Source organism: Pipistrellus kuhlii, unplaced genomic scaffold (assembly GCF_014108245.1).
Source record: "Pipistrellus kuhlii isolate mPipKuh1 unplaced genomic scaffold, mPipKuh1.p scaffold_m20_p_10, whole genome shotgun sequence".
In the NCBI taxonomy this organism is placed as follows: Eukaryota; Metazoa; Chordata; class Mammalia; order Chiroptera; family Vespertilionidae; genus Pipistrellus; species Pipistrellus kuhlii.
Genome location: NW_023425405.1, coordinates 31,415,121 through 31,439,672, shown reverse-complemented (window position 1 = coordinate 31,439,672; position 24,552 = coordinate 31,415,121). Strand labels below are relative to the sequence as shown.

Below are 24,552 nucleotides of genomic sequence, written 5' to 3'. Positions count from 1 at the left end.
TTTTTAAACCGTTGTGGTGATGAATGGACCAAAACAGAAGACTTTTTTTTTCCCCACCGAAAAAAAGTTTATTGTATATGGCAGGGGTGTCGAACTCAATCAGAGAAGGAGCCAAAATCTAAAATCCAGCCTAAATCGCGGGCCGAATGGTTTACTGAACAGTCATAAACTGTCATTGTGATGGAAACGCAGCGGAGTGCAGTGATGACAGCGCGGTGCGGGCCACATTGCAAGGCCTGGCGGGACGGATTTGGCCCGCGGGCCTTGTGTTTGACACATGTGGTATATGGTCTCAATAAAATATATTTTAATGGCAACCCATCATAGCAATCTATAATAATAAATGCATAATATGCCAATTAGACTGGACACCCTTCTGGAAGAAGCCATGGCAGCAGGGACGGAGGCAGAGGGGCCACCATGGCAGTGGGGGTAGAGCCCCTTGTATGAATTTCGTGCATCGGGCCTCTAGTAACATATACATGTACGTAGGAATCAATAGCTTACAAGTTGAAAACAGCCAGAAATTCCTTATCAAACAGCTTATTACACCTTGCCTTCTTTATATAAAGTATTACATGGTATACAATTCTGATCCTACAAAAGGGAGTTAACCTTGTTCCCTGCTATCAGATTTACAATAGGGTGGCGATGTAGTTGATCTTCTGGGTTGCCAAATTTAGCAACACATTTGATCCCAACTTTTTAACCAACGGTGGTGCCTGCATGTAATTTTTAATGTTATTTTGATTTATCGCCAGGTATAAAGTCCCTCCGAGCAGCTGGGCCTAGAGGGGATGGTGTTAGAGACGAGGCCGTCAGCTCAGCAGCTGCTTAGAAGCAAGCATTTTGCCCTACCAATGTTGACACCCTGCCACAAAATACTTTTACTGACGCTGCCCAGCTGGAGTGTGACTCTGAAACAGCTGGCTGGCTCTGGAGGCGGCTGGAGGAAAACATATAGGCAAACTCTATTACATGTAAGTGTGTGACTAAAGCAGTCTTTACTCCCCAGCAGAGGAAAAGAGAGGGAGAGAGAAAAAAACACAAACATTTCTAAGAAAACTACTATTCAATGTTGAAGGAACATTTTATGCAAGTCCTCTAAAACAATACAAAATAAGCAAAATCCTTGAAAACTAGACACTTAACATCTAAGATAGTATTGGGTAGAAAATTCCACTAATACTCATGTATCTACTGAATTGGCTGCTTTTTAAAAATTCTTTATTGTCCTTTGGTTGATCTCTTACTCCCTCCTCCCTGCCTTCCCACTGAGGTTGGACGGTCTGATGCTTCTTTCTTGATTCTGTTGCTCTTAATCTGTAATATTTATTAATATTTGATACTTTTTTATTTTTTAAAATATATTTTATTGATTTTTTTACAGAGAGGAAGAGAGAGGGATAGAGCGTTAGAAACACAGGTGAAAGGGAATCATTGATCAGCTGCCTCTTGCACACCCCCTACTGGGGATGTGCTTGCAACCAAGGTAGTATAATAAATGCCCTTGTTGGGAATCGATCCCAGGACTTTTCAGTCTGCAGGCTGACGCTCTATCCACTGAGCCAAACCGGTTTCAGCTAATCTTTGATATTTAAAGTATTCTGATTTAAAATATAATAAATTAATGACCTAATAAAGCTAATGCCAGACCCTCCATTACATTTCAAAAGACCCAACTTGTAATCTAATTTCTAAGGGAGGTTGGGGAAAAAACAACACTGAATCACAAGTTAGAAAAAAATTTCATATGAGAATATAATTGTGTTTTTGTCATTTCTTAAAACTATTTATTATACCATACAGTGAATAAAATTAGGATCTAGCTCTTAAAATTTGGACACTTGGCTAGCATTGTTTAAATCCAATCTATCTTTGAAATTGATGTTCTTTATATGATCCAGGGAAGCCTAAAAAAGCTAAGAGGAGTTTATTCCTCTAAAGTAACTAAAGTCATGTTATCCTAAAGTGATACCAGTTAATTTATGACTGTCAGAGTAGGTCAGACTCTAATCAAATTGTAGAAACATTTCCAAAGTGATTATTCAATCAAATGACTAACATGGTTAATTAGGAGCCATAAACATTGCTCTGAAGTTCATCAAAGTAATGACTTGCCCAGAAAAATTACTGCTAATTAAATTGCCTGCTGCTTTCATTTCTACCTTATCTAATAAAAAATCCAGCCAATGAAGTTTGGCATTACATTTTAACTTCTGCTAAATGCTCATCTAAGATCTCAACTAGCTAAGCGGTGACTTCAAAGGCAAATGTTTCATGGCAGGGAAAATAGGCATTGCAGACGTAGTCACGTATGTTTTTCTATGAAATAAAAGTTACAAAATCCAGCATTAATAATGAGCTGTCATTTAAGCTGTGAACAAACATTAAGATGACAGCGAGTTTACACTGTCCTTGTCCATAGATTATACTTTTAAGATTAGTACAGCAGAGTGATTACAAACATGTACCTTTGTCATCTAATAGAAACGGTTTTGAATCTTTTCAGGGTAGTAGCACATTTTGTTAGTTCTTTAGGATGCCTAACTCTCAACCTCTACATCTGTGAAATGGGAACAATAGTGATGTCACCAAAGGGTTGTTGGGAAGATCATATGGGGAAAGTTTTTGGGGAACATTTCACCCAAAATCTGCAAATGGTGATGATTCAATATGTACTACTTATTACTAATGAAAGAATCAATTTTTAAGTGAACCTCACAAGTATGTAAACTGAGTGAGCTACAGTACCTGAAACTAAAATTAGTATCAACATTATTTTAATATCTTAATTTGCTATGCTTAAATCATCTACCTATTGAATAGTTGGTTTGTTGTTTATTAGTGTACTTATTCTGTAATAATCTTCATAAATGTATCTTGAAATCTATGATATTTAAAATAGGTTGATTATAAATTCACTATAACTTTATTATTTATAAGGTTTGAGTGATAATTCCCATTACATTTGAAAACTATTCAGAGGAACCTCTTTTGAACTTCTATTTATAGTAATACCTCTTGATATTGGGTACTAAATAACTTTGGTTTTAAAGTTTTCAATTCAATCTGTAAACTGAATTATGCAAATTTAACTTAAGACAAAGGGTGTTGTTTTTTTTTTTATCACTTTGAAACTTATGTATCAAAAAGCTCTACAACATGGCATTAGTACTGGGCCAAATCAGCTTGCAGAAATGAAATTGTCTATAATTTGTCACTGGTGAGTTCATGGTGATGAAAGCTGATCTAACATTCTGCAAAAATTCAAAGCAGAAATACACTGCCATCATCTGAATATACTCTTCAGTGGAGGGGAAATCAAGAATAGTAAAACAACACTCCAAATGGCCAGTTTTCATTATTCTTCATCTGCAATGACTTTGTTAAAATCCTCTTTAAATTCAGATGTGCAGGTATGAAACGAAAAAGTGTTTTCTCTGTTTCTTGACTTGCATTTTAGAGCTATATTGGGGAACGCAATACTGACTTGGGAAGCTGTCCCAAGTGTTTGACCACATTGCGTAGTTTTGAATTTGCACACGTATCATTGTTAGGTACTGTTCTGATTTGCCATCCAGGAGTTTGAAATGAAGGATTCCCTTCAGGGCATGATTTGCTTCAAGTTTCTAGGAGTAAGGCAGGCCAGATCAGAGAGAAAATATTTGTCACAACAACCTGAGATATGCCTATAATCTGTTGAAATTTCTTATTATACAAACCTGGAAATTCTCCCGATTGTAAACCTAGAACAAGGGGAAAACACCTCTCTTTCATTTGATATTTCTACTTGCATTCCTGTAGCAATAATTAGTGTGCTAACTTAAGAGTAAGTCTGTGAAAGTAAATGAGAAACCCCAGCAAAACAGGAATAAGTGTAATGTATTTTAATGAGATTTTGCTTTCTTTCATATGTGTGTGAACAGTAAAGATAGATGCAGTATACACTTGACTAGTAACTCTTTGAGGAGGTGACAAAATCAATACCTAAACTTGTGTTTAGATATTGATTTTGCACATTAAATGCCCAGAGCCAAAATGTGTGTGTTGACATATACCTAAATTATCCAGTACTTGGTGAAAAATGAGTGTATGTGCATGTGTATGTGTACGTGTGTGTGTGTGTGTGTGTGTGTGTGTGTGTGTATTTTGATGTATATATAGGAGCTTTACCAAGTTTTTAAAAAACATATTATCTATTATCTAAAGAAATATTAAGTTGCACCTAGAACTAATTAATGATACTAATCTCATTCAAGATGAGCATTATGGCATAATTTGCCGAAGTTTTATTGTTAAACTTTATACTTCACAGTTTTGTTTTTCTCATTTCCTGGTAATCTCACCGTTTAATGTTCAAAATGCAAAGGTTTTCCAGAGTACATAAATAACATGAGCTTTATGAAGTTAAGTTTCAATGCATTCATAAACATTCTGGTATAGCAAGCATCCTTTTACTCTGCACTTCTATTGCCACATGAATAGATTTCATGTAGCTAACTGAGAGGACTTTATTTTATAATGTTTCCTGAAAAGGATGCTATGGGAGGTAATTTGATATACCATATGATCTCTCTATTATAAAAATCCAACTTAAATAAAAATAACCCTACAAATAAGGCCCAGAATTATATGTTTGGATTTTCTTGAGAAATAAAACAAGTGTGACACCAAAAAAGTTAAATTTTAAGAAGCTAAGTATTGTCAGTCACAAATGCATTATGTGAATATAATAGTTTATCTCATGGGCAGAAGCCAAAAAGTTGGAGTGGGCTGAAATCTCAAGAGAGTGATGAATATAGTATTACCTCATTCACACTTAGATGGGCTGGTTCTTCTTAGGATTTTCAGTAAACTGTGTATACAGATATGTAAAATCTGCAGAGATATCGCTTCCACCACAATTCACATGTACTGACTCTATCACTGATAGACCAGAGGTCAATAAGAGAACTACAATAGTCTTTGTATGCCTAGCATAGCTTTTGCAAAATCTTTAAAAAAAAAAAAAAGAAAGAAAAAGAAAGAAGAAAAAAGAATTCAGTTATCTGGAATTCAGATGCTTTTAAAAACTTCAAGATCACCTACCGTGAAATAAGTGTAGAATTTTACTTACAAAGTTTTTGTAAGCATCTGGGTTCCTATCCAAATAATGACCAGATTCAAATAAGAATAGTTTATATGATCTAATAGGCTCACAGTTTTATAAGTTTGACATGCTTGTGAAGGTTTTATTAAGTTAGAGTTAAAAATAAAGTTGAAGTGCTAGGAAACATAAGCACAACTGTAACTCTGACTATTTATTAGATATCGGTGTACTCTGAGAATTAACTAGAGTTTCAAATAAAATATGAGGAGAGATCCCATGAGCTGCCAAAACAGGCCACACAAAAAAATTAAAGAGAAGGAAGTTTTAAAGTTGAGTTCAATACTAAATTGTTCACCTTCTAGAACAGTGGTTCTCAACTTTTCTAATGCTGCGTCCCTTTAATACAGTTCATTACGATGTGGTAACCTCCAACCATAAAATGATTTTTGTTGCTACTTTATAACTGTAAATATCTGTGTTTTCGGATGGTATTAAACTCTACAGCTTAATACCTGTCTCGACCCACAGGTTGAGAGCCGCTAGCAGGGTCACCTAAGACCATCAGAAAACACAGTCACATTACATTTCATAACATAGCAAAATTACAGTTATGAAGTAGCAACAAAAATAATTTTGTGGTTGGAGGTCACCACAACACGAGGAATTGTATTAAAGGATTTTGGCATTAGAAAAGTTGAGAACCACTATTCTAGAATCTACATGATTTGAAGCAACTACATCATGGATTGTTCTGTCTTCTCACTCTTATCTCTCCTTGGAACATCACATTATTCAGAAGATTTATTCCACTTGCTTCCTACAAGTTCAGTAGGAAATAGCGAAGTAGTACAAGATCTTGTTTGCCTTGCACAATGATTATTTTTACTTTAAGAATATGTCTCCTCTTTTGCCTTATCTCCTGTAGCCCCCACCCCCAAATGTGTTTGTAAATATTAGACGTAAGGATGGCATCTTATTCAAGGACTAGCAGTCTGAGGATATCTCTAGAAATTGAAATAAATCATAACAGAAATCCTTTATTATTGCCTCTCTCCGTAACACTATATTAGTAACTTTACAAAAATAATCATATTTCATCTTTACAGAAACAGAAAAGTAGGAGAATTATTTGGTCCTTTTCATAAATAAGGACACTGGGGACAAAAGAGGTAACAAAACATGCTCACTATGACCCAGTAAACAGACGGCACGCCCAGGGTTCAGTATAATATTGCCAGTGTCATTCAAAGTGGGTGGTTTTATTTTTTTAATGCTAAGAATAACAAAAACATGTGGCTAAGGCAGTATAATGGTGCTGGCCCACTGAATGGAGCATTCAGAGAGACTTTTCCAAATTTGAGAGGATGAGAGAATAGTAAATAAATCACAATAACACATGTTTGTCAGTCTTCAGGTTTTGTTTTGTTTGTTTTTCACATGTGTCTTTATATGTATATATAAAGTTTTCCAGAATTAGAAACAATTAACTGGAAAATTCACATACAAGCAAACAACACATGACAAAAACAATATCTATTTACTCTAACAAAAATTTCTTGAAAATGGTTAAAGTTTTCCATATGTAAGGTTAAAGTATATTATTAAAGTCTCCCTTTTTCTCTAAACTATTAAGTAGTTAACTCAACTAGAGAAATCATTTTAAGTGTAGAAACTCTGAAACGTTTTTCTAAATCTGAAATATATCCTTTTAAAAAATAAATAATATTTATCTCTCCGCTCCTGTTCACATTCAATACACACACACACACACACACACACACACACACACACACACACACACACATAATCACAGGAAAAGATCCAAATATGTACACTTAAACTGTTTTAATTTCAAATCTTATTTGCACATATAAAAACAGCTGTATGCTCATTTGATCCATGAGCAATAAATAGTTCAGGGTCTAAGCATCCTGGTTGTTTTCTCTAAAAAGAAACTAAAATTCTCACACTATAAAATACACTCCCTTCCCCATTCTAATTCTCCTTTTTTCAAGCCAGTACAACTCACAAGCAGATTAGCCCCCCTTCCCCCTTTCCTGCCTGTAAAATCCAAGTTAGACAAACACTGAGCGGCTGAAATGACATATTTGAATGGAATTCAGACCCACCAGTTCCTGTTTATGTTTCTGATTTGAGAATGTTGTCTTCTCATTCACTATACATTAGGAACCCTGCAAGGCCATAAATAGTGTCAGGTTACATGCAGGCAGGGCCAATGAGCATTAATCATTACTTCCAGTCAACTGGCAAAAGCAGCAGCTGATGGAACACTACACCCTTCAGCTCTGTATAAATGAACATTCCAGAGAAAGAGAGCGAGTGTGTGTGTGTTTCCTTTCAGTCTCCATTTTATGAATGAAACTCCAGGCTCTATAGAGTCCATTCATGTTAGGGAAATGCTTACAGGGCTCTGCCCCTAGGGATCAATCCGTCATGGGTAAAACTGATGTGATTGGTTTAAGACAGCCCTCAGCCTTCCATTACTGACTTAAATGCAGTCCCTGTCCATTTGACCTGTGTTAATGCATAAAGAGTAAATCCAGACCGTAGTCTCAAATCTCAAATCAAATCACTAGCCAATGCCACTTACTGTAACTGTAGATTTAGACCATATTTAAATATTTCTTAGAAAAAAACTAATATAGTAGACCAGAGAACTGTTTGGGGATATCTGCTATTTTAACTCAAAAAAAATAAAATAAAATAGAAAAGAATAAGGAAAACCTGTATGAGATAGGCTAAAAATGAAAGTTAAATTGTAAGACCAACCCATACCCTCTATTATCATAATAAAATCAATTAGAAAGACATCACTATCACTTTTTTACAATTGAAGCTCCTAAAAATCAGAGATTAAGTAATCTGCTAGTCCACAAATCATTGGCTGAGTAAAAGAAAAATATCTTTAGAGGTTAGAGAAATAGATAAGATGTTAACATTTTCTGAGGGATCAATTCCTTTAAATTCCCACATGATCCTCCCCTAGGCTTTCTTGAAGCAATAGTTTTGAAGTTAGGAGAGAGAAAAATGAGCTGCCAGGTTTCAGGAGAAAATGTGTCCATAAGCAAATGACGCTTAATGATTTAATGAAACAGGGCCGGGGCTCAGCATTTGGGAATGCTACATACCAGGTACAAAAAGCCACAGTTCACAGAAATATAACCATTACTGTCCTCAAAATTACTAATCCCTAGAGTTTTGAGGAGGGAAAAATGCTAGTTCTGAGCAATTATGGGAATGATTTGTGAAGAGTGAGTCCTATACTGAACACTGTTAAACATGTAGTAAGTTTTATCAGCCACCTGTAACTTGATCCTTGACGATAAAGGAAAGAAACTGCTTCTCTTCCAGTGACCTGAAGCCTTATGGGAAAACAGATGCAGTAAAAATCCCAGTGTGTATCTCTTTCTACACGGTTTCTCATGGGATCTTTACCATGCCCACAGCATAAGGAATGAAGAGAAGCATGAAAAATGCCTGGGTTTTTGGTTTTAAACCTATGAAGGACTGTCTACAATGGTGTTATGACAATTTAACCTTCATCTTCCAATTTCTAATATCTGGTAAATAAAATGGCAGAGCACAAAGTTACCATCACATTTTGCTTTTGTTCAAAATTAAAATGCTTGACCCAGCCAGGTGGAGAGATGGTAAGGAGTCCCAGACTCTGGTGTCCAGAGAAGGTATGGAACTGAGCAAGGCCACTCAAGAGTGAACATATATTGAATTAGTGATTCCCAGATGCCATTCTTTTCTCATGGTTTAAGAAAAACTTCAGTATTCTTTTAGGGATTACTTTATAAGGCAGTTCAAAGATATGTGGTAAAGAATGACAAGACAGATGTTTTCAAATATAATATTTCATACTTTTAAAATTATAATTATCAATTATTGAGGCCTTCCCTCTTGATATGGACAAGCTGTTAATTATTGCTGACCTGGACATTCAAAATTAACATTGGTAGCCTTTACTTCTACTCCCTTTGTTCCATCTGGCTTTAATTAGCATTTTTTAACAGTTGCCTTTTGTAATCACGACATTCCTTGTGCTACTTGAACAATATTTTTGGTTGGTTATGCACATATAACTCCATTGTTCAGAAAGGATGTAAGAATATATATTAGAAAAAATATATAATTTACCTACACTCTATCTCTGCATAAATAAGTAGAAATCATTTTTAAACATAATATACCCTGATGACAGAATTTCTGAGTTATTACATAGTAATAGTAGTAACTATCATAATAGTTTAGAGATTAACTACTGGGTGAATTCAGCCTTCTGAATGTTGTTGTATGCTTTAATTTCGGGCAAGCTGAGTCAGCTGAGTGAGGCCCTAATAAATCATCCCCAAACACATAAAGCACTACTTATTCCTATTCCTATGTGGCTGCAGGAAATAGTCATGTTCTTCTTGCTCTGTCATCCACTGATCACATCCTAAAACCTTCACTTTAAAACCATATTATAAACCTTATAAGGAGAATCCCAGGCAATGCTTACTAGAAGCAACATTAAACATTACTTCTCCACTCTCCCTACTATATATTTGCCTAAGATGAGTACTCGCCAGCACAGCAAAACACAGAATGGCATTGACAAAAATTTCCTCTCTTGCCATTCTAGAAAGCCATGGCTATTTAACTCTCTTGACTAAAGTGCCAGCATGGGCCTATGTGAGTACCAGATACAGTGGTGAAGAATAAATTAATTTAAAATTGGAGAATAGAAAAGGCCCATCTTATTTTTCCAAATGTAAAGAGCTCCTTACTTTTGTTTTAATATACTGCAGCCCCTGTTATGCTTTCTGGTGGAAAAAAAATGAATTTGCTGACAAATGTTTGAAAATGACTGCTCTAGTTTAAATTTTAAACCATCAAACTTAAGACTGAAGTCCAATAGAAGGCTCAGACAAACTCAAAGTTCATTTCATCACAGAATTTTAGATCTGCATGCCATCAATTTGCCACTTTCCTTCTAATAATTAATTCAGACTTTTCCAGAAGAACTACTAGGAAAAGTCATTTCCTTAACAATCTCAACTCTTGTGCAGAGTTAAAAAAAAAAAAAAAAAAAGAAGAAAGAAAGGAAGGAAGGAAGGAAGGAAGGAAGGAAGAAAGGAAAAAAAGGAAGAAATAGAATGTATTCTTAGCCTAAATATCATTTGAAGTCTTATATTTTCTTATCTCACATCAGGGAACACCTAACAGGATAAATTTGGACTGCTAATGTGAAATATACACCCCCAGATTAGAAAAAAACATACCTCTGATCATAACACAAACACTTCTATTTCCCAGGATAATACAGAGCTTTTAAACCTCATAGAAACATATTTAGTCCAAAAATAAGAAAAAAAGAATGATATATGTAGCTAATTATGGATTAAAGTGTTTATTTTCGACAATTACATAGAAAGATATACTTGCACTAAACTAAGAATAAGAAAGCCTTGGTTCTCATTTTGGCTGTTTCAGAAATCATCTGAGTAACCGATGACAGTGACCTCGGATGAGCCTTGGACAACTGGGACATGGAGAAGGAATATGAATGAGGTGATCGCCAAAAGCTCATGTGTGTAAATATTTATAATTCTATGAAACGACTACTTGTGCCTATTTCCCAGTTTAAAATAGTGCTGACAACATTTGCCATCACAGAAATGTTACATGCCTTCAAATTGAAAGAAGACTTCATCAGTACCAGCAGGAGTGGCTTAGAAAGCACACTTAAAAAAAAAAAATACGAAAAGCATTTTCTTCTGGAGACATGTCAGCTTTTTACCCACCCTCTACTTCATCCTCCTCCCCTGAACTCAAGCCAAGTACTTTCCTGTATTTTCTCATTTCAGCAACCTTCTGCATGTCCCTGAGAGTTCTTCTTCCCAGTCTTCAACCCCAGTTCTTAGGTTATAATTCTAATTAGTTAGGAAGAGGAAGAGGCCTCCCAGTCATGAAAATTTAGCTTCATCTGCCTATCACCCCTTAAAAGTACTACCCTAAGCTAACAAAAGAATAAAAAATGAAACAAAAAAAATCAACTAAAACAACTCTAACAAAATGTTGTGATGGAATATCTAAAATATCTGTCTCAGTGGGTATTCAAACCAGCAAAGTCTCATAGATAAGCATGAAAATGGGAAAATAACTGATTCTATGAAAGTGGGTACTGTGTAAGGCACGCAAAAGGAGGCTCTCAATATATATTCCACTATTGGTCATAGAGGAAGAGAGAGAAAATCATGTACAATTCAGAAAAAAACAACCAACTGACCATAAGCTTGTATATTGCTTTAGGCAGCACCATTCAAAATAGAGATTAAGAGAAGGAAAACAGTAATAGATGTAATCAGACTATTTAGATTTTAATACAATATAATCATGACCCCATTGTACTGGTTCACGAAATTGGCCCTATCAATTGCTTATCCCCTTAGTGTCTTCTGCTCCAAGCTTTTCTATTTTCTCCTGAATAAAAATTTCTACTCTACTATTGTGCATTTTTTTAGCTTAAATCCTCTGCAGTTGAAATTGCATTCCTGTAATTACAATTATAACTAATAGACCTTCCATTTCCCATGTCATAATTAATGTCAGGCTTTATTAGAAGTATAATCATGCAGCCTTTCCACTTGGAAAGCTTACTTTATATTCACAACATTGATGTAAAATTGAATTAAGCAATAAAGAGTTCTAGAGGCCTTCTGAAAAGATATCCTTTGACTACAGATCCTGAGTAAATTGACTATGAAACATTTTTTACATTGTTTATAAATCACATAAAATATTTCCTAATGTGTACGTGTTCACCATCAATAAGTGAACCAGGAAATCAGTGGTTCAGTGATAAATACGTTAGATTTTCTATAAAGGTCACTGAATGTGTTCTCTGCAAGGATGAAAGAACTACTGACAACAAAACAAATACCTGGAGATCATATGTATGATATATATACAGATGTGTCAACTTGCAGCAATTTCATAGCCAGTAGAATACTTTTGATACCCACAAATTTTTCATAGGCTCCGGTTACACCGCTGCTACAGTTCTTTTTAGAGCATATCCAGAAGATAAAACCTTGCTAGTCAATGCTTCAAGCTAGCAACTATATCCTATTGGCAATGTTAAAATTAGAATGCAAAGATGCTGTGGTTTAGCGATTTGAAATGTAATTTCGAGGGGAGAAAGTAACATAAATTAACTGCTTCTCGAATATTAAGCAAATATTGTACCTGTCATTTACAAGGTATATGGTCTACTTACAAGAGATACCCTAGGTGTCTTTAAAATTGGATACTGTTATGGACTGAATCATTATGTGCTCCAAAACCCACTGTTGAAGATGTATTGCCCCATGGATAGTATTTTGAGGTGTGGCCATTGGAAGGTGATTAGTTACAGTGGCTCTTCAGGGTTGGTGCCCAGAGTGGGACTGGTGTTCTTACAAGAAGAGGGACCAGAGCTCCCTCACTGTCTCTCTTAGCCATTGAGGACACAGTGAGAAAGTGGCCAGCTGCAAGACAGGAAGAGGGCCCTCACCAGGAACCAAACCTGCTGGCACCTTGACCTTGCACTTCCCAGCCTGCAGAACTGTGATAAATAGATGTCTGCTGTTTAAGCTTCCCAACTGATGGTATTTTGTTTAGTATAACAATCTGAGCTAAGGCATGGACTATGCTTTTTAGATTATAAGTGACTAAATCTGTGCTGTGAGTCAGACAGTGACTAACTCTAAGGTTCTTATTATACATGGCCCATAAGTAATGCAATTAAATCTTATAGCACCAGCTCCTATTTTTGCCCTCCTTGGATTATTTAAATTGCTTTTTAACACCATGTTACATATACTATATACTAGTATAATCTCCACAAAAATCAAGAAAATTGTTTCAGTGTTAACCTTGCTGGGATTATACAATAACAACAACAATAACAACAAACCAACACATTTCTACAACACACAAAGAATCTTTTTCAATGTTATGCTTTACAAGTGCTTTTGAACCAATTATTTGAGCTATTTTATATAATTTCCATGTAAATTTTCTTGAAACCATGGTGAATTCAAATACTATGCAGCAAATTAAAATGTCATTTGGAATAAAGATAACACCAGTTAAAGGGATTTGAAATTTACAGAGAAAAATGAATCCTATCTGTAATTGTATTGCAGAGTTCTTAATTATGGACATAAAGCACAGACAAATAAGAAAGGTTCTAAACTGAACACATTATTGTACATTTCAGGATTAGTCTCCAAATTATGGGGTCTGGGCAAGAATTCAAATAAAAGGCTTTCCACCATATGTTTAATTTTTTAAAATTATAACTTAACCAAATAAACTGATAAGTAATTAAGCAGATTTTTCTACTCTCATTCCTTGAAAATATACCACCATTACAACCTGGAAAGCTAGGTTAAACCTGGGGAAATTTCTAAGATTAGCTCTAGAATAGGATGATTTGGAGCTAGCTTTCAGTCTTCAGACCCCCAACTCAACCTACTTTTTGCTTCTCTTCCTATTCCTTAAGCCCACATTTTGCAACAAACACCATGGGGCCTTGCATGTAAGCACAAGGGCTAACCCAAGCTCCATCCTCATCCTCCTACAAGCAGCTGCCTTTTGGCATCTCCCTAGATTTAGGGGTACACATAGGAGCAGTGTGCTCTGCCTTCAGAAAACGAGGCCTGGGAGGGCTGGATGGGCAGAGAATTCATGGGTCTTGGGTAGAAATGAAGGCAGGGCCTCTGAGTGGGCAGTTCCTCTTTTTAGGTTTCTTTGGAATTTCTTGCCCAATGAGGAAGGGTGGCCAAAAGTCAGAGGGAGATTCTCAGTTATAGGGCTCCTTATTGCCAAGCTTTTAAGGTAGTTTATAACAAAGCAAGTGGTTTTATGCAAGTTGGAAACTCAAGACTCAGACACAATATTCTTTCCTTGAATAGAACTGATAGAAAAACTCAGCAATTATTCCTACAGAAGCATTAGTTCCTTTCATAATTTAGCATCCTGACAAAAGGAAATTATTTTGTTTCCAAATATTTTCTAGTCCACAACCCTCTAATGACCACAGTTTCAATGTTAATAATACCTTGAAAATTCAGGGTACCCTTCATATAAACATTAGCCTTTATTTTATTTTATTTTATTTTTAAAGAAGTTCTTGAGATGTCTGAAAAACAGATGTCCTGAATTTGAGGAGAAAATTCACACAATTGAATTAATTCTTTTAAAGTCTCAATGTTAAATTTAGTGGTAACATCTGCAAAATATTTAAAAGCCCCTTATTTTTAGGAAAACCCCTTCTCCGTCTTGATATACTACTTGGTAAGGCCTTTCTGCTTCAGGAAGACTAAAGCTAAGCTCTATGAATAAACCAAAAATTTGTATTTCTGTATTCTTCTCCTAGCATGTAAGAACCTTTCATTCTGGAGCCTTGGAATCTTGCTACAAGGAAACAAACAAACAAACAAACAAAAACAAAAACAAAAAAACACAAATAGCTACATGCAATAAGTGACCCAGTGCAGAACATTACTCTCTGTAAACACTGTTAATTAGATAGTCCTTTAGTAGCAAATAGAAAAAAAGCCGAGAATCCAGAAAAGAATTACAAGGCTACTTACTCTCTTGGGCTGAGAGTGTGTCTAATTTTACAAATCATACTCTGCTTTGTACTGGTTTCATATCTAGACACTACTTCAACCATCAGTTCATGACAAAATGGCTTGACAGCCCCCATCCTTTATGTAGAAAGGTTCAAAGAAGTGGTAAAATCAGAAAGATCTCACACAAAAAAAGTAGTCAGGAGCCATCCAGTCTGATGCCAACACTACTCAAAGGAGCCAGCCAGTGAAAATATGTCTTAAATGTAACTTAAAACGTGGGCCTACCTGAATCATATGCAAAATCTCTGGGTTCCTGTTTAATCATCAGAGGTGGGGGGAAGCTTTGGCCGGGTGCGCCACCAACCATGGTGTTGTGTTCATACACTGGGTCGTGGTACTCCTGCTTAAAGCCTTGAGGTGGGAAGGGGATGTTGGGCTCAGACATCTGCCGTTGGTACATAGGACGTCCTTCCCTTGGCATTGTTGGCAAAGGAGGAAAGGAATTACAGGGTTCAGAAAGCTGGCGGCGAAACCTGGGAAATAAGAGAGCATGTTTCAAATAAAACAATAACAAGGAATACTCTTTAAAATACTGGCACAATGTTTTAACTGTATCATGAACATGATACCAACTGATCTAAGGCATAAATGTTTAATAATTTCTTCATTTCGCTTTCCCGTGTCAGTAGCACTGGGCTTTTTAATCTTAATAAGACAGGTGTTCCCCTTCTAATTAGTCACTAGCAGCAGCAGTTTGGTACAATACTATTCGTAAAAGGTGTGCTTTGAGTAAGCCTAGGAGAACAGTTCATTACTTTGAGAAAATACATACCCTTTGACTAAAAACACCCAATCCTAAATCAACTGGATCATTTAACAAATTTTCATATTAAGAGGGCCTCAAATAATTATATACTAGGGGGGGGAAATGGGAAAATTTGAAAGAATCTGATCTCAAACTATATCCTTTACCTTTTAATTCTGTTACCTAACTAATCCAAAAACAAACAAAATCAACCAAATAAAAAGCTACCTACTGGTTTTCCTTCCTCCTCCATCAGTTACTGAGGAAGCAAAAGAGAAATAACTATCTTCTCAAGTGGGCAGGGCTCTTAAATCTTAAACAATGTCCTAAAGAATGCTACATTCTACTGATAAATGAAGCTAGATTATGTAGAGACTAAACCAAGCTTATTTTTAAAAGACCACTTCTTTACTACCAAACAGTAACACAACACATTGGCTTCTAATAGCTTCTAATGAAATCTCAAGTTGATCAAAATAAGCATACAATAAACAGCAGAGCTCCAAAGACGAAAATAGCATGGTGCATTGCATAGACATAGGACTGGCTGTGCTATTAAGGCCCTGAAGAAGTTTGGAGGTCTTAGCAGGAGGCTGAGAGTGAGTCTCTGCTCCTTCCTGCTTGGTAAACTCTATAAGGATTGGCTAGTCTTGTGCTCAGTCTGTTCCGTGTTTCTCATCCGTAATATCATTGACCCACCACAAAGATGTGGATTAATTAAAGATTTAAACGTGCTCTAAAAATGCCCAGGAGTGCTTAAAAATAACCTATCCGACATTACGATGAGCAAACAGAAGCCTATTAAATAGCTCCCTTCTTTCCCCCTCACTCCACTAAAAGCATTTTAGAGACTTTAATTTGGAAAGTTAACATTTAATTTTGGTAACCTTAAATGAAAATAAGGTAAAAGCTGAAGAACTGCAAAGCAGTTGCTTTAGCATATCTAAGAAGCTTGAACCCTGTGATTTCACTCGAGTCTCCTCAGCTGCCCTGGTAAGTACCAGAATCCCACCTACACCCGCAGAAAATAAACTTAGAAGCTCCGATATTGCAAAAACAGTGAGACTGACTGGCAGGGCACCCATTTCCCTTCCCTTGCTTATTTCATTAATAAAATAAAAAATAAAACACACAACGCAGAAATTATCATTGAGAACTGTTAAGGAGTGAATCAGAAAATTTTAACTTGAAGTTAAACTAAGAACCCAGCTCACCCAGGGAGCCTTGAAAGGAAGTGAATAACACGTGTACTAAAAGCTTTGTAAGGAATCAGCCCTTTATTGTTAGGAATGAACCTGATTCCAGTTAGCACATTCTGAGGACCACATCACCTATCACACAGCTGCTTCATAGGGAGTTACCAGTTAGTGGCGCCTGCGCTTGTAAAAGGTCTACGTACTAACTGACTATCCCAGGAAGGTCTGCATGGAGGACTTGCAAACCCAGAGACCTAAAGTAACCACAAAGGGTGGCTTGAAATTAAAACTTTTTTTTTTAACTAAAAGCAGTTATGGTGGGTAGTCATGTCATCAGTCGGTATCTTCCCTGACAAAGGTCCACCTTTACCTTAACTAAGCCTGTCTATTGTCTTTTGCATCTATGATAACATGCCTTGGGAATGTCAGGGTAACTCCCCTTTTCCAGACCTCACAGGGCAGAGACCATAAATCATCCTTGTTTTAACATGTTCATTGCTGACTTAGCTATCCTGTAGCCATCTGTGCAAAAGCTGTACTGTCTATCATTTGTCTTTTCATCCAATCCCGGAGGTCTCCTCCACCTCCACCCCTGCTTTGCTTTCTCCCACCTCCCTAGTCTATCACCCGTGGATTTCACGAAAACCACTTGCATCATCTCCTTTGACTGCAATGTATAAAATAAGGTGTAAAACTGCCACTCTCCAAACATTATCTCAGATATTTCACTTCTTGGCAATTGTGGACAGTTTGGCTCACACTCCCCCTCCACTACCAAAAAAAAAATGCTTCATAGGTTCGAATGCTTCTTACGTTGACATGTCACTCTTAGGAGCCACTGACCTACCCCCTAAAGAGAAGGTGACTCAAGAAGCTTCTGGAAGAGGGTTAACAGGTACGGGCAGCCTGGCAATGACCTCTTGGGTAAAGGAGCACAGTCTCTAACGGGTGAGAAGAAGTGAGAGGAGAGACCAGGCTCCTTCGCAGCGGGTTCAGAAGAAAGAGCCAAAGGGCTGACCTGAAGAGCCCAATGAGCCGTGGAAAGAAGGCAGGGGGCAGCCCCGATGAGGCGAGGTGCCCAGGCTGGAGGGGGCTATTTGGGGAAAGGATCTGTTCCCAGAGAAAAGTTGCCATTTATAACTGAGGGACTGTCATTTGTTGGCTCGAGCCCTCCAAGAAATCCTCCTCAGAAACATACGGCTTCAGAGATTTTCCTGGGATGGGCCAGCTGGTACTGTCCTCAGCACACCATGGGGGGCAGTGGGAAAAGACCCTGAGCTTCCCTCTGGTAGTTCCGGACCGGCTGTTCTCAGTCTCAGCTATTTGACTTCAAGTAGAGAAACTCAAATGGATCTGACTAAAGCATTTCAAGTTAGGTCACCTGAAAACAGGCACACTGCTTGTTCACCAGCCACCTTCCCATAGAAATAGCTTTTCCGCACCAAGAGCCAACTCTACAACCCAGCACCCTGGCACTCCTTTGAAGAGTGAGAGCCTCAGGTAGCAAGAACTCTGGGAAGTCATTAGAAGTGGACAAAATACACTGGCTTCTTCTTTTGTTCACTCTTTTCCTCTCTTAGCCCTGCACAATGTGCCTCTGTTTAGTGGCCCACCCTGCCCTGGGATTTCTTTCATCAGCATTTACCAAACTGTTTACACAGATGCGCATACCATTGTGCACTGACGAGGTCTCAAGTCTATTGGGTGTGAAGGCAAAGATCCCTGGGAGCATTTAGTAACTAAAGCAAGAGAGGACTTGGTGGAAGCAAAGGTAGACGTGATGCAGCTTAGTTTCACATTGGAAAGAATGCTTTCATCTTAGCTTTTCACACCAACAGAGTTGGACTGAATGTGAGTCTGAGTTGGTGTAAAAAACCCAGAAAAAGCAGAGCTGAGTATTCCCTTCTTTTCCAGGTGCACATCTGCTGATACAGTGGATGACTTTGGCTGAGTTCTTTTCCTAATAGTGTCAGAGCCAGTTTGCCCTGGCTTATTATTAGATTTTCAGAAATTCTGTAAGTCAATTGTTAAAGACAGCCATGATGAAGTAAATTATGTAAATTTATATATATTTTAAAAAATTATATTACAAACAGAGGCTATTAATATTCAAACCCTATCACTACCTTATTATTAGAGTTACTATTAATTTTATATTCGAGATTATGACTATAGCATCTACATGGTAGAAACAGTATAAAGTGGAGTGCTACTGCACCTCTCTTTCCAATTCTACATTCAAGGTTGTCACCTTGGTAGCTTGCAGTCAGCCATAGGGGAATATTTATATCAAACGCCTACAGATCAGGTCTTTTGGGTTTCCTCTCATAGAGCCTATTGTTAAATATTTACCAGCACACCACTGGTTCTATACAAGTACAAGGTAGAAGGGGAAAGAAAAATGAGGTACATAATCAACAGGTGTTTTAAGCTATATTAAGACCTCTAAAAGTCTCCTAACATGTTATTCAAATGTAAATTTACTCATCTCTAGGAATCAGGAATAATCTACCATGGCATTCTTCCTAGTTCCATGCTCTAGTCCTTGCTTTGCTCCTTTCTAAGTAATACTAATTTGACCTCTATCTCTTTAACTTTATATTCTCAGAGTCCAGGGTCGTATGTCTAATAGCATTAAATATTCATAACATGGAAAGTATGGAAAATGATTTTAATCAAATACGTTCTGCTCTGCAAAACTGTGTACAGCTATGCTATTCAAACTAAGGTAAAGAACCTAATTCCATAAGCCACCTACTAAAATTAGTCTCCTAACTTTATAGAACAAGTACACACATATGCTCATAAAAAAAAAATGCCATGATCTGATTTAAAGTGTGAGTGAAGCAATTTAATTCAGGCAAAGCAAAGGGGAGGTTTTCAAATGTCAGTACATAGATTAATTCTCCATTTTAGCAACAAAGTTAAATGTTTATAAAAGAACTCTTTATATGTGACCTTCTTCACCGATTATTTATAATTATAGAGAGGGCAAACTCTTCCTAAAAATATTTTTGCCAAGATGCGCAAAATTAATATGCTCACCCTCAATCTACTGTAGGTCTTAGGAACTGGCAACAGAAGCTCTTCCACGAATACTAAAAACAATTTTCGACAAAAACAGTATTTTCAATATACCTGTGATCCATGGGGTATCTGCTGTCTTGCATGGACTGTGACGGAGGGAGGTGAGCTGGGAAGGCGTGGTCAGGTTTCGGAGTGTGAGCTGAGTTTGGAGATGCATGATGTAGTGGGGACACTGGAGTGCTGGATGGTGTTGGGGGGTTGGAGGGCCTCATTCCCACTTGTGGCTTCTGATCATAGGCACTAGCCACGGCATAAGGAAAAAAAGAGAGTATTTGTTTCTTTGGAGAATTAAAAAAATATATATTAACCTAAGGAAACAACAAAACATTTTAGGCTTAAGTCATAAAGAAATTAGAATTTCATGTCTTTTGGTGTTTGTAATTCTAGAACATGTAATCTTCAAAACTGGCACGCACTTTAACAGAAAACAGAATAAGTAATAAATTAGTAACAGCATATACATATAAAGTGTATGTTTTTAACATGTAGATAAACAATTTAGTAGGAGGAAAAGCACTGTCTATGAAAGCACTGGCATAATTTCCATCTCTTCTTGATCTGTCTCCTGGAGCAAGTTTCATAGATCTTTTCTACTTCATTAAATTACCCTGATATTATAATTATTCTATATTACATTAGATTTCAGAACAAGAACATCAGTTTAATAAGATGGAGATCATACCTGGCTTGACTTTATTTGTGGTAAAATTTTAAGAAAGCAATGCTTTGGCCTTATTTTCATTTTTTATATAAAATAAATGATGCTTGCTATTAACTTCCTCATATGGGATAATAAAGATTAATGAAGCAAATTAAAACCTCTCTGATATATTTAAACTTTCTTGGAGTATAAGAACAAAATGATGTTCTTAAGGATAACATCCTATTGTTATAATCTAACTTCTAAACATTTGCAAAGGAATAAAATGAGTGAGCTTGTTTATAAATTTCAGTTGATTTTCCTATGTATGCCTTTCAAGGATGTGATCTAATTAATTTTTGTTATCTAAAAAATATTTTACTAAAAACAAATTTTACTTATATTTCCAAATTAAGGTGATATTACCAGGTTAAAATATTGTATTCCCTTGTAAGGTATAAAGAATTCATCAATACATATTTTTATTTTAAAACAAAAACATTTCTTTTTGCTTTGACTAATGTAATAATTTGTTCTGTTGCTCCATCTATACAATAGAATGAGATCTGAATGTAAGAATACTTTATAGGAGTGAAGTAGTATATGGTGTTTAAGTCTGTTCTTGCTTTTAAGTACAACTAATGATACTCATTATGTTCGGTTCTACTTGTTTTCTTTACCAATATTTCTACATGAGAATCTACTTCTATAAAATGGTTCACCTAACTCTTTCCCAGGTAAAAAGAAAAGATGAAATATCGTTTGTTCTAGGATATTACACGCCCCCCCCCTCCATGAAATGTTATATTTGCAGTTTGTATGTAGAAGGAAGTACCAGCATTTATTCCATAGATCCCTGTGGGAATTACTGGTCCCAGGAAGAACCTCAAAAAATTCAGGCAATTCCTCTACTGTTGATTTATGGATATTAGATATAGCATATAAAGCAGTGGTTATTTCATACACACTTCTAATCAATGCTGAAACTCAATAACAATTCTGTATCTCTTTGGCTCATTAATTAAACATTCTCCAATATGTTAATTATTTTGTGAATACATAACACTCTTGAGAAAATAGAAACACTAGAAACACTATAAAATGAAACTCAGATCAATATTGTTTTATCTAAACTGAGTATGCTTTAATAGTTAGTATCCACAGGACATCTTTTTTATAACAGCTTTGTAGTTTTAATTGAACTGGCTCATAATTTCAGCCTCTGGTAACCCTCCTAAGAAAAGCAGATATCAAAGACAAGTTTGAGTGTGCAAGAGTGAACAGTAATAGAATATGTAAGCATTGGTCAGCTGCTGAGAGATTACACAAATCTAAGTTTCTTGAATCTTATATGTCATGGTATAGAGTACAAGTAGTAAACACATAAGAAAAATGTAAGATCCATTTAGATCATAATGTATTATGAACTTGAATCCACCTAACTTATAAAACGGCAAGTATTTATAATCATTTTTAAAGTTTCCAGCCTAACTCCTTTTAAGAACCAAGTTTCCACTATAATTGAGAGTGATAATACTCAATACACAGAGCCAACTTCTTCCTTATGCAATTAGAGGCCGATATGAAAAGTAGCAGAATGCAATTTACTGTGAAGGGTTTTTAATGAACATGTATGTTATCAAATTTTCTAACAAATGAACAATGTACTTTTATTGCTCCACCCTTTATTATCATCAGAAGAAAAAACTGGCTTTTTAATAGATAATAGCCTCTGCTAAGCCTTATAAAGTCCTAAGTTTATTACAATTGTCCATAAACACATCTTATAGATCATCTGCAAAGCCTGTCAGATAACTAATGTACTGCTGAGACATGCCAAATGTTTCTTTTTTTTTTTTTTCCTACAAACTCTATCTAAAGTGCATAATGCATTCATTCTCATAAGAACTTTCAATATCTACTTAGGCCAAGTAAGACCCTCTTTTCCCACCCAGGATATATCACTGGATAGGAAAAGCAACCAATAATGTGCGTGAAAATTATTGCTTTAAAGTTATTCTGAAAGTGTGTGACTGGATGGTAAATGGCTTTTTGGAGTTCTCCTAAGCACATTACCTAATTATATGCTGAAGATATGACTCATAAAAGTTGACTTAAGATTTGATATTCGATTATGGACTTTTTTATCTTGATAAGAACCACCATCCTATATACACCTGATGGCTTTACCTGACATTGTACAGGCACTTTTCTCCATAGCTGAATTTAAAGGGGTGTTCTTGACTGCAGGCAGAGCCGAGTTCTGAACATGGACTGTGGGGTTCTTTCTTGATTTTCAGTGGTAGGCCATGAAAAGCCACTAGAAAACAAAACAAAGAAAAATACCCACAAAAATGAAATGCAGTTAAGAATTAAGTGTATTAACCTGATCTACTTCTCTTGGTTAAAATATCACAAACATTACATATTAACTGCCACAGAAAAGAAAAATCACATTTCATTAATTTCACCAAAGAAGATTCTGGAGAATCTCTGTAACCTGCTTTTCTGTTTATTGTCTAACAAAATCCATGCTTGAACTCTCCTTACTTTAAGGGAATCACTTGTAATTTGCTTAGCTGATATTAGTTTTAAAAGCTCTGCTTTCAGAAAGTATGTTTTGAAAACATTTCAGGAAGGTTTCCAATGATTAAAACAGAAAAAAAATAGAAAGGAATTAACTGAAGACTGGAGCATTAAAAAAAAATGCAAAAGAATTAACTGAAGACTGAAACATAATTTTAAGCATTACTGAGAGGAAACTATCTCAATAGTAAATGGCTTAATAGAATGGCAAAATGAGAATGGAAATTTAGGCGCAAGTACACTGGAAACCCATGATAATGTGGACAAAAATCTCCACATCTTTGAAGGCAATGCTCATCTGTAAAACAGAGATAAAGTATCTGCCTATCTACTTATCAGAATTGTGAGGGTGAAATATAAAAAATATGTGACAGTTGTCATTTGTAATCAACCATAAAACAATTATTCTCTATCACATGTTTTCTCCTTCTTCCTATGACAATATATGGTGATGCTTATATTCATTAACGTTTTATACAAATACAAAGATCACATAAAATTTGAAGGCTAGAAGACGTGCGTATTTGAAGGAAATCATAGCTTTAAAAGCAACTCTTAACACTACATATTTTTTATTTTTTATATGAAATATTAAATTTATCTATTAGAGATCCTATCAGACAACTAAAGTTTTAGTATACATGGAAAATTGGTATAAATAAATAAAAGAAAGAAAGAAAGAAAGAAAGAAAGAAAGAAAGAAAGAAAGAAAGAAAGAAAGAAAGAAAAATAAAAAAATAAAGAAAAAATAGCCATGAGAATGGAAAGGGCACTGGTAACCTGTTACAGTGCTGGAAATATTTCAGATCTTGCTCTGCACGGTGCTTATTTGATAATATACATCTGCAAAATTACAATAAATGCAGAGCTCAACAAAAAGCTTAAAAATGTGAGAGGCACCAAGCAATGCTATACAAATGAAGCTATTTCAATGATCTGGCTTCCTGTTTCAGCAGACATTTGAGAATGTGCTTTAACTGCACAGGAGACATAATCCCTGATGAGGAAGGGGAGGAATGACGAGTTTGGGCACCATCAGAAGTGGCTGCTAGCCTGCCAGGAGCCTCCTATCAAAATGCCCAACAGTATCAAACTAGAAGCATCCTGGTGGTGATCATCCCATGTCTGTCTTGAGCTCTAGGGCTTTCAGAAGCTTTCAGACATCTCCTGGATTGACTTTAGAAGAAAGGATATAAGGATCCCACCCCACTTAAGTGTTTTCAGAGGCAAGTTGATACATAAACTCATAATCCCAAAACTGGCCAACAATCTAATTACCCAGATAACTTAAAAAAAAGAAAAAAGAAAAAAGAAAAAAGAAAACAACGCAAAACAAAGATTTCCAGACTCCATATTATAAAATTCAAATACTGAAGTCCTAACCCTAGTTCAGTCTTCACCTCTGCCCTTCTTCAGTAGATAAATGAAGGTGAGGTCATCAGGGTGGGATCTAATCCAATATGATTCATGTTCTCACAAAAAGGGGGGATTAGAGTGTATAGACACTCACAGGA

General features: G+C 36.1%; 1 protein-coding gene across 11 annotated transcripts in view; it reads right to left on the bottom strand.

Moving 5' to 3' along the window:
* The window catches only part of ETV1 (ETS variant transcription factor 1), an 87,526-nt gene that overhangs the window by 20,018 nt on the left and 42,956 nt on the right, over positions 1 to 24,552 (bottom strand). For all 11 annotated transcript variants that reach the window (XM_045578235.1, XM_036429299.2, XM_036429298.2 and 8 more), the window contains 3 exons: positions 22,643 to 22,772; positions 19,864 to 20,052; positions 15,010 to 15,257 (listed from right to left, as the gene is read on the bottom strand). In XM_045578235.1, the coding sequence (XP_045434191.1) occupies positions 15,010 to 15,257; positions 19,864 to 20,052; positions 22,643 to 22,772 (567 nt within the window). The remainder of the gene's footprint in view (positions 1 to 15,009; positions 15,258 to 19,863; positions 20,053 to 22,642; positions 22,773 to 24,552) is intronic.